General features: G+C 45.0%; 1 protein-coding gene and 1 non-coding gene across 2 annotated transcripts; both read left to right on the top strand.

Moving 5' to 3' along the window:
* Window positions 1-345: 345 nt before the first annotated feature.
* LOC123454400 lies at window positions 346-485 on the top strand. The gene has a single exon (XR_006633363.1).
* Window positions 486-3,855: 3,370 nt separating this feature from the next.
* Window positions 3,856-4,107, top strand: LOC123454203 (40S ribosomal protein S21-like; the record flags this gene model as incomplete). Its single annotated transcript, XM_045132863.1, has 1 exon — window positions 3,856-4,107. A coding segment is annotated over one exon (252 nt), but the record flags the coding sequence as incomplete, so codon positions are not given.
* Between the last annotated feature and the right edge of the window lie 6,060 nt (window positions 4,108-10,167).

Here is a 10,167-nt window from a genome sequence, read left to right as displayed (position 1 = left end):
TAAATAAATTTTATTTATTTTTTCTTTTTTGTTTGTTTGTTTGTTTTGAGGTAGGGTCTCACTCTGGCCCAGGCTGACCTGGAATTCAGTCTGTGGTCTCAAACTCACGGCGATCCTCCTACCTCTGCCTCCAAGTGCTGGGATTAAAGGCATGCACCACTATGCCTGGCTCTTTTGCATTTTTTTTTTTTTAATGAGAGAGAGAGAGAAAATTGGTGTGCCAGTGCCTCCAGCCTCTGCAATCTCAAATCAGTAAAATAAATATTTTTTAAAACTTTCCAATGAGTTCTTTTTTTTTCTCTCAATTTTTATTAACATTTTCCGTGATTGTAAAAAATATCCCATGGTGGAAGCTGCAGGAACCAACCTTGTGGACCAATGAGAAAATACTCTTGTCTACAGAAGGCAGCAGTCCTACATAAATATGGAGGTCTCTGTCTGCCTTAGGACAGCTGGCTAAGTCTGATCGTTCCCCTCCATACACCTTGTAAAGCTATAACTTTGGATAGTGATTTTCTGTCTTTTTGTTGAATTATCTCTGCTGATTAACTGTGTACTTAATTTATTTTAATAAAGTAACCAAATGCTATCATTTAAAAAAAATTTCCCATGGTAATACCCCCCACACACTTTTCCCTTTGAAATTCCATTCTCCATCATATCCCCTCCCCATCTCAGTCAGTCTCTCTTTTATTTTGATGTCATGATCTTTCCCTCCTCTTATGATGGTCTTGTGTAGGTAGTGTCAGGCACTGTGAGGTCATGGATATGCAGGCCATTTTGTGTCTGGAGGAGCATGTTGTAAAGGTTCCTACCCTTCCTCTGGCTCTTATATTCTTTCCGCCACCTCTTCCTCATTAGACCCTGAGCCTTGGAAGGTGTGATCAAGATGTTACTCAGTACTCCAGTCACTTCTTTCCAGCACTATGATACCTTCTGAGTCATCCCAAGGCCACTGCCATCTGAAAAGAGAAGACTCTCTACCCAAAGTGAGAGTAGTGTTAATATAAGGGTATAAATATTAAGAGAAGTGCTTAGTGGGCAGTTTGATAAGCATAGTATATACATCTATCCAGACACCAGCAGATGTTACACCCCTAGGGCTCATGACTACCCCTGTTTTAAGTTTTCAGTATCAGGGATGTATTCCCCCCCATGGAGCGGGCCTCCAGTCCAATTAGAGGGCAGTTGGTTTCCACCATGACAGACGTGCCACTATTGCACCCATTGGCTCATTTGGCCTGGCTGGCCAATTATAAGACTTGCAATGTCCACTGTTGAGTATCTTCACTGGTGGTATCTCTTTCTCCCATTGAACTACATGTAAGTAAAATAAATACTTTTTTTAACTTTTAATACTTTTTAAAATTTTTATTAACATTTTCCATGATTATTAAAATAAATATTTTTAAGAAATATTTTTTAAGGGCTGCAGAGATGGCCTGCAAAGTCTAAGGACCCAGGTTCGATTTCCCAAAACCCATGTAAGCCAGATTCAGAGTACATAGTGAATTTCAGGTCAGCCTGGGCTAGAGCAAAACTGGACCTCAAAAAAAAACAAAATAGGGGGCTGGAGAAATAGCTTAGTGGTTAAGCGCTTGCCTGTGAAGCCTAAGGACCCTGGTTCAAGGCTCTAGGACCCGGGTTTGAGACTTGATTCCCCAGAACCCACACTAGCCAGATGCACAAGGGGGCACAGGCATCTGGAGTTCGTTTGCAGTGGCTGGAAGCTCTGGCGCGCCCATTCTCTCTCTCTATCTGCTTCTTTCTCTGTCTGTCGCTCTCAAATAAATAAATAAAAATAAAACAAGAAAGATAGCGAATTCCAGGTCATCCTGGGGTACAGCAAGACCCTACCTCAGAAAACATACAAAAACAAAACCGAAACCAAGAAAGAATGCTAATGTTGGAAGAACCTTCCGAAGTCATGTAGAATCCTCAGAGATGGCAAAAGTTCCCCTCCTGGGTAAGCTTCCAGCTGGAGTGTTGCGATGTGGAGGCTGGGACTTGGTAGAAAAACTAAATTTAGCCGGGCGTGGTGGTGTATGTCCTTAATCCCAGCACTTGGGAGGCAGAGGTAGGAGGGTCACTGTGAGTTGGAGGCCACCTTGAGAATACAGTGAATTCCAGGTCAGCCTGGACTAAAGAGAAAACCTACAAAACAACAACAACAAAAAAAAAAAAAAAAACACCTAAATTGATTAGACACGCCTGTCTGGTACAGGAGGTGTCCAGAGGTATTTGACTATAGACAGGCTCCCTCATAATTTCTCAAGGAGAGAGCGGATACTCAGAGGGAAAATGACTTGCCCGAGGTTACACTGTGCATCCCTGGACAAACAACTTTGGCGCAGGCTGCCTAACATTCCGCTGCGACCTTTCCTCCCTGGATGTCCATTGTCATCAACAGTTTGTTTATTTTTGTTTTTTTCTAGGTAGGCTCTTGCCGTAGCCCAGGCTGTCCCGGAATTCACTATGTAGTCTCAAACTGGTAGTGATCCTCCTACCTCTGCCTCCCAAATGCTGGGATTAAAGGAGTGCGCCACCACTCCGGGCTCCGTGGGCAGTTTATTAACTGCATGCTGGTCACCCACACTTATGCCCCGTGCCATACAAAAGCCACACACATACGAAAGATCCAAGATTTCATGGGCGAGCCAGCGCTGTGCTCTTTGGTAGGAGTTCCTGTCTTCAGCCTAGTAGAAGAAACCTTAGTTTCAGAAGAGACCAGGTAACCAAGGCAGAGAGCCACACTCTTTTTCTCTATCCCTATCTGGTAGCAGAACCTTAATAAATAATCCAACGTTCCAACCTGGGGATTCTATTGCCCCCTAGTGCTAGGATCTAGAAACACATGCGATGGGAGCTGGACCATTTTCCAGCAGCAAATGGACTTGAGATCTTAATTCAATCACATCTCTTACGCCACAGTTGAGAAAAGCAATGACCATAGGAGGAAGGAGAATCGCCAGGGCATAGGGCACAGGGATAGGCAACTTAGTGGTGAAGCCAGATTAGAACCAAGTCCTCAACTCTGACACGCTCATTTTCTTTTTTTTCAAGATAGGGTCTTACTCTGGCCCAGGTTGACCTGGAATTAACTATGTAGTCTCAGGGTGGCCTCGAACTCATAACGATTCCCCTACCTCTGCCTCTCTAGTGCTGGGACTAAAGGCGTGCACCACCATGCCCAGCAAGACACACATTTTCTTTTTTGGTTTTGCAAGATCGGCTCTTCCTCCATGCCAGGCTGACCTGGAATTCACTATGTAGTCTCAGGGTGGCCTCGAACTCACAGCGATCCTCCTCTGCTACCTCTGCTTCCAGAGTGCTGGGATGCAAGGCGTGCACCACCATGCCCTTCTGAAGAACTTTTCTTAGATGAAGCAAAGAATAACTGATGTAGCTATGTTCGAAAATATACAGCAAAATACACCATAGAAAGTGGTTTTTTTAATTTTTTTTTATTTTTATTTATTTGATAGTGACAGTGAGAGAAAGAGGCAGATAGGGAAAGAAGAGAGAGAATGGGCGCGCCAGAGCCTCCAGCCACTGCAGACGAACTCCAGACGCGTGCGCCCCCTTGTGCATCTGGCTAACGTGGGACCTGGGGAACCGAGCCTCAAACCGGGGTCCTTAGGCTTCACAGGCAAGCGCTTAACCGCTAAGCCATCTCTCCAGCCCAAAAGTCTCTTTTGTGCCAGGTGTGGTGGTGCGTGCCTTAATCCCAGCATTTGGGAAGCCAAGGTAGAAGGATCTCTGTGAGTTTGAGGCCAGCCTGAGACTACATAGTAAATTCTAGGTCATCCTGGGCTAGAGGGAGAACTTAACTCAAAAAAAAAAAAAAAAAAAAAAAAGCAGAACCTGGCCGGCGAGTCTGTGGACCTGCACGTGTGGCGGAAATGCTCCGTGAGCAACTGCATCACTGGAGCCAAGGACCATGCGTCCATCCAGATGAACGTGGCCCAGGTTGACAAGGTCACCAGCAGGGTTAACAGACAGTTTAAAACCTATGCCATCTGGGGGGCCATTCGCAGCATGGGTGAGTTAGATGGTTCTATTCTACGACTAGCAAAGGCTGATGGCACCGTATCAAAGAACTTCTGACCTGAGAAAATTGTGGATGAGTGTTTGTCATAAATAAACAAAGACAAGCTGTGTCTTTTAAAAAAATAAAAAAGAAAAAGAAGAGTCTGTCTTGGCCTGGAGAGATGGCTTAGCTTTGAAGGCAGTCTCCTGCAAAGCCAAAGGACTCAGGTTCAATTCCTCAGTACCACATGAAGCCATATGCACTAGGCACACATGCAGTTCATGTGCCATGGCTAAAGGGCCTGGTGCACCCCCCCCTCTGCCCCTTTCTCTCTCTCTAAAATAAATAAATAAATAAAATATTTATTTTTATGAGAGAGAGAGAATTGGCTTGCCAGGGCTTCTAGCCACTGCAATAAAACTCCAGAGGCGTGCGCTACCTGATCTGCATGTGCAACCTTGTGTGTTTGCGTCACCTTGTGTGTCTGGCATATGTGGGATCTGGAGAGTCGTACATGGGTACTTAGGCTTTGTAGGCAAGCACCCTAACCGCTAAGCCATCTCTCCAGCCCAATAAATAAAATATTTTTAAAGAATAAATAATGCCAGGCATGGTAGTGTACACCTTGAATCCCAGCACTCGGGAGGAGGCAGAGGCTCAAACTATGCAATGTTTCTAGGTTCCCAGCCCAGCAACCTCCTCCATGTGCCCTGTCAGTCAGCACCCACCTAAGCAGATGGTTATTCTGACTTCCATCAACATGGCTTAATTTTGGATTGTTTTTGAACTTCACAATAATAGAATCTTACAGCGTATTGACAGACATTTGACTCGTGTCCCAGTTTGAGGTTATTCTGCTTGGAATTGCCCAGGTTGACCTGGAATTCACTATGTAGCCTCAGGATGGCCTTGAACTCACCACCATGTCTGGCTAGAATGTTCTTTTTTGTAAAATTAATTTATTTTTTATTGACAACTTCCATAATTATAAACAATATCCAATGGTAATTCCCTCTCTGCCCCCACTTTCCCCTTTGAAACTCCACTCTCCATCATATCCCCTTTCCCTCTCAATCAGTCTCTTTTATGTCATGATCTTTTCTTCTTCTTATGATGGTCTTGTGTAGGTAGTGTCAGGCACTGTGAGGTCATGAATATCCAGGCCATTTTGTGTCTGGAGGAGCACATTGTAAGGAGTCCTACCCTTCCTTTGGCTCTTACATTCTTTCTGCCACCTCTTCCACAATGGACCTTGAGCCTTGGAAGGTATGATAGAGATATTTCAGTGCTGAGCACTCCTCTGTCACTTCTTAGCACCATGGTGCCTTCTGAATCATCCCAAGGTCATTGCCATCTGAAAAGAGAAGCTTCTCTAACCAAAAGTGAGAGTAGCATTAATATATGGGTATGAAGATTAGAAGTGCTTACTGGGTAGTTTGATAAGCATAGTATATGCATTTAGCCAGACAGCAGCAGAAGTTATACCCCTAGGGCTCACGACTAGCCCTATTTTAAGTATCAGGGATGTATTCCCTCCCATGGAGTAGACCTCTAGTCCAGTTGTAGAGCAGCTGGTTTCTCCCATAACAGATGTGCCTCTATTGCCCCTGTTGGCTCATTTGGCCTGACTTGCCAAATATAAGGCTTGCAGTGTCCACTTTTGAGTATCTTCACTGGTGATTTCTCTCTCTCCCATTGAACTGCATGCAGCATGGCTTTTTTCAGCTTTCTGTCAGCTGGTCTACATGGAGGTGGTTTTTAGCTCAGCTCTAGCAGGATTTCTCAGTGGCCTTGCAGCCTAAGTATGTGGAGTTTCAGCAATAGGTTCTTACCATCTATTCCTGGTGGGAAATCAAGAGCTTTGGAAATGCCTGTAATGTTTCTTTTTTTTGGGGGGGTGCAGGAATCCAGGTGTGGTGGCGCACACCTTTAATCCCAGCACTCGGGAGGCAGAGGTAGGAGGACTGCCATGGGTTCAAGGTCACCCTGATACTACATAGTGAGTTCCAGGTCAGCCTGGGCTAGAAGGAGACCCTATTTTGAAAAACAAAACAAAACAAAGCAAAAAAAATTGGTGGGGGTGGGGAGGGAGCCGGGCCTGGTTGCACATGCCTTTAATCCCAGCACTCGGGTGGCAGAAGTAGGAGGATTGCCATGAGTTCAAGGTCACCTGAGACTACAGAGTTCTTTCCAGGTCAGCCTGGGCTAGAGTGGGACCCTACTTCGAAAAAAAAAAAAAAGAACTACATATATATATCGGAGCTGGGGGTAGTGAATCACAGCTTTAATCCCAGCACTTCAGAGGCAGAAGTAGAAGGATCACCATGAGTTACTGCATAATGAATTCCAGGTTGTTGCAGTCAGGTTTGCATTGCTGGTAGAAATCACCCAAACTGAGAGCAGCTTGTGGGAAAAAGAGGTTTAGTTTGGCTTACACCCTTGAGGGGACGCTCCATGATGGCAGGGGAAAATAATGGCATGAGCAGAGGGTAGGCATCACCCCCTGGCTCACATAAGGTGGACAATAGCAACAGGAGAGTGTGCCAAACACTGGCAAGGGGAAACTGGCTGTAACATCCATAAATCTGCCCCCAACAATACCCTCCCTCCAGGAGGTGTTAATTCCCAAATCTCCATCAGCTGGGAACCTAGCATTCAGAACACCTAAGTTTATGGGGGACACCTGAATCAAACCACCACACAGGTCAGCTTGGGCTAAAGTGAGACCCTACCTTGAAATAAAAAATACTTTTTGGGCTGGAAAAATTGCTTAACAGTTAAGGCATTTGCCTGCAAAGTCAAAGGACCCAGGTTTAATTCTCCAGCGCCCACGTAAGCCAGATGCACCAGGTAGGACATGCATCTGAAGTTTGTTTGCAGCAGCTGAAGGCCCTGGCACCCTCATTCTCTCTCCATCTGCCTCTTTCTCTCTCAAATAAAATAAAATAAAAAGTTAAAAATAGTTTTATTTATTTTAAATATTTTATTTATTTGAGGGAGAGGGAGAGAAAGGGGATGGGCATGCCAGGGTCTCTGGCACAGCAAACAAATTCCAGGCACATGTACCACCTCGTGCATCTGGTTTATGTGGGTGCTGGGGAATCAAACCTGAGTCCTTATACTTTGCTGGCAAGTGCCTTAACCGTTAAGCCATCTCTCCAGCCCACTTTATTTATTTAAGAGAGAGAGAGAGGCAGGGAATGGTAGTGCACGCCTTTAATCTCAGCACTCGGGAGGCAGAGGTAGGAGGACTGCCGAGTTAGAGGCCATCCTGAGAGTACACAGTGAATTCCAGGTCAGCCTGAACTAGAGTGAAACCCTACTTTGAAAAACTATAAAGAGAGAGAGAGGAAAAAAAACTTCATATACATGCACCACTTTGTGCATCGGGATTTATGTGGATACTGGGAAATCGAACTTAGGCCATCAGGCTTTACATGCAAGCACCTCTAACTCACTGAACCATCTCTCCAGCCCCTATAGCTATTCTTTTAAGATCAGGAATCAAACAAAACAAAGGTCATATTCTCATCACAGCTAGTCACCATTGTCCATGCAATGTGGCAGAAAGAAACAACATTGCCATCATCCAGTGGTGGCACAATTGTGTATATACAATGTCCAAGTGCATTAAAAATAAAGTGTTAGGGGCTGGAGAGATGGCTCAGTGGTTAAGGCACTTGCCTGCAAATTCTGAGGCCTGGGTTCGGTTCCCCAGTACCCAGGTAAAGCCAGATGGACAAAGTGGCACACACATGTGGAGTTCGTTTACAGCAACTAGAAGCCCATTCTCTGTGTCTCTCTCTTTTCAATTTATCTCTCTGGGCTTGCAAATAAATAAAATAAGATAAAAGTGTCGGGGGTTGGAAAGATGTCTTATTGATTTAGGCACCTGCCTGTGAAGCCTAAGGACACTGAGGCAGGAGGATTGCTGACTTTTTAAGACAGGATCTTGCTACATAGCTCAGGCTGACCTTAAACTATCCTCCTGCCTCAGGTTCAAGTGCAGGGATTACAGGTGTGTGTCAACTTGCCTGACTTTCGGTAGAGTTCTTTTCTTTGCCTAGACTACATATATTATCTTTCTAGAAACATTAAACAAATCAATAGCAGTGAGTTAATCTTCAGTGTTCTGTCCTGCATTCGTTCCTTTATCCTTAGGACAAGCCTGCTCTCTCTCTCTCTCTCTCTCTCTCTCTCTGTGTGTGTGTGTGTGTGTGTGTGTGTGTGTGTGTGAGGTGGGCAGGGTGGCACACACCTGTAACCCCAGCATTTAGGAGACTGAGCTAGGAGGATCGCTGTGAGTTCAAGGCCAACCTGGAACTATAGAGCGACAGGTCTGCCAGGACTAGAGTGAGACGCTACCTTGGTGGGGGTGTGGTGGGGGGAGATTTCACAGGCTGGGGAGATGCCTCTGTGGTTAAAGGCACGTGCTTACAAAGCCCATCGGCAGGGGTTCAGTCCTCCAGTATCCAGAGGCGCAAAGTGGGACATATGTCTGGAATTCATTTGCAGCGTCAAGAGGCTCTTGTGCTCTTACTCATAAATAAATAAATACTAACAACATATAAATGTTTAAAAATAAACATTTCAAAAAACAGCAAAAGTAGATGGGGATGGACTGGAGAGATGTCTCAGCAGTTAAAGGCATTTGCTTGCAAAGTCTAATGGTCTGGGTTTGATTCCCCAGTATGACATAACGCCAGATGCACAAAGTGGTGCAGAAGTCTGAAATTCTCTTGCAGCAGCAAGAGGCTCGGGTGTACCAATTCTCTTTCTCTCTGTCTCCCCTTTTCTCCCCCCTCTCTCTTCTTCTTTCTGTCCTTGCAAATAAATGAATGGGACTGGAGAGATGATGGCTTAGCGGTTAAGGCATTTGCCTGAGAAGACAAAGGACCCCAGTTTGACTCTCCAGGATCCACGTAAGCCAGATGGACAAGGTGTGGCGCATGCATCTGGAGTTTGTCTGTAGTGGCTGGAGGCCCTGACATGCCCATTCTCTCTCTCTCTGTCTCTTTCTTTCTCTCAAATAAATAAATGAAATATATTAAAAAACATAAATGAATGGATGAGTGAATATATATATACACATTTGTTGTTTTTTCAAGGCAGGGTCTCTAGCTCAGGCAGGAATTAGTCTCAGGGTGGCCTCGAACTCACAGTGATCCTTCTACCTCTCTCTCCATGCCCAGCTAATAATCTTTAAAGTAGATGGGCCCTGATGTGGTGGCCCAGGCCTTTAATCCCAGCCCTCCGGAGGCAGAGGTAGGAGGATCTCCGTGAGATCGAGGCCACCTTGAGACTACAGAGTGAATTCCAGGTGAGGCTGGGCTAGAGCGAGACCCTACCTCAAAAACAAAGAAACAAGCAAAGAAAGTAGATGGAGAAACCCTGAGGGTGAATTAACAATTAACCATTGCAAGTGTGGTAGGAAGAAATATCCAGTAGATGGCAGTGCAGCTCTTTAAGTGACTTTACAACCCGATGTAATGGTTTCCAGAGAAAGAAAATTCAGGGCAGTGTAGCCATTTTTCCACAAAGGCTCAAGATTATCGAATTTAAAAATCAATTCTTGGGGGAAAAATAGGAGTGGGGCGCTAAAGAAATGATTTAGCAGTTAAGGCACTTGCCTGTGAAGCCTAAGAACCCAGGTTCAATTCTCCAGGACCCATGTAAACTAGATGCACAAGGTGGTGCATGCTTCTGGAATTCATTTGCCGGGTGTGATGGCGCACACCTTTAATCCCAGCACTCAGGAGGCAGAGAGGTAGGAGGAGGATCATCGTGAGTTCAAGGCCAGCTCTGCACCGCCCAGACCCTACCTCAAAAAAAAAAAAAAAAAAAAAACATACACACACAAAATTCAATCCCAGGGCTGGAAAGATGACTCAGTAGCCTAATGACTTGATGACCTGTGTTCATCTTCCCAGTATCCACCTAGAGCCAGATACACAAAATTGCATGCATCTGGACTTTGCAGTAGATGGAGGCCCTGGTACAACCATACTCTTCTCTCTCTCTCCTTCTCTCTCTCTCTGCTTGCAAATAAGTAAATAAATAATTTTCAAATTTTTATTTATTTGTTTATTTGAGAGTGACAGAGAGAAAGAGAGAGAGAGAATGGGCGCACCAGGGCC

The sequence above is a fragment of the Jaculus jaculus genome, chromosome 13 (assembly GCF_020740685.1).
Source record: "Jaculus jaculus isolate mJacJac1 chromosome 13, mJacJac1.mat.Y.cur, whole genome shotgun sequence".
NCBI lineage: Eukaryota > Metazoa > Chordata > Mammalia > Rodentia > Dipodidae > Jaculus > Jaculus jaculus.
This window is presented reverse-complemented; position numbering and strand designations above follow the sequence as displayed.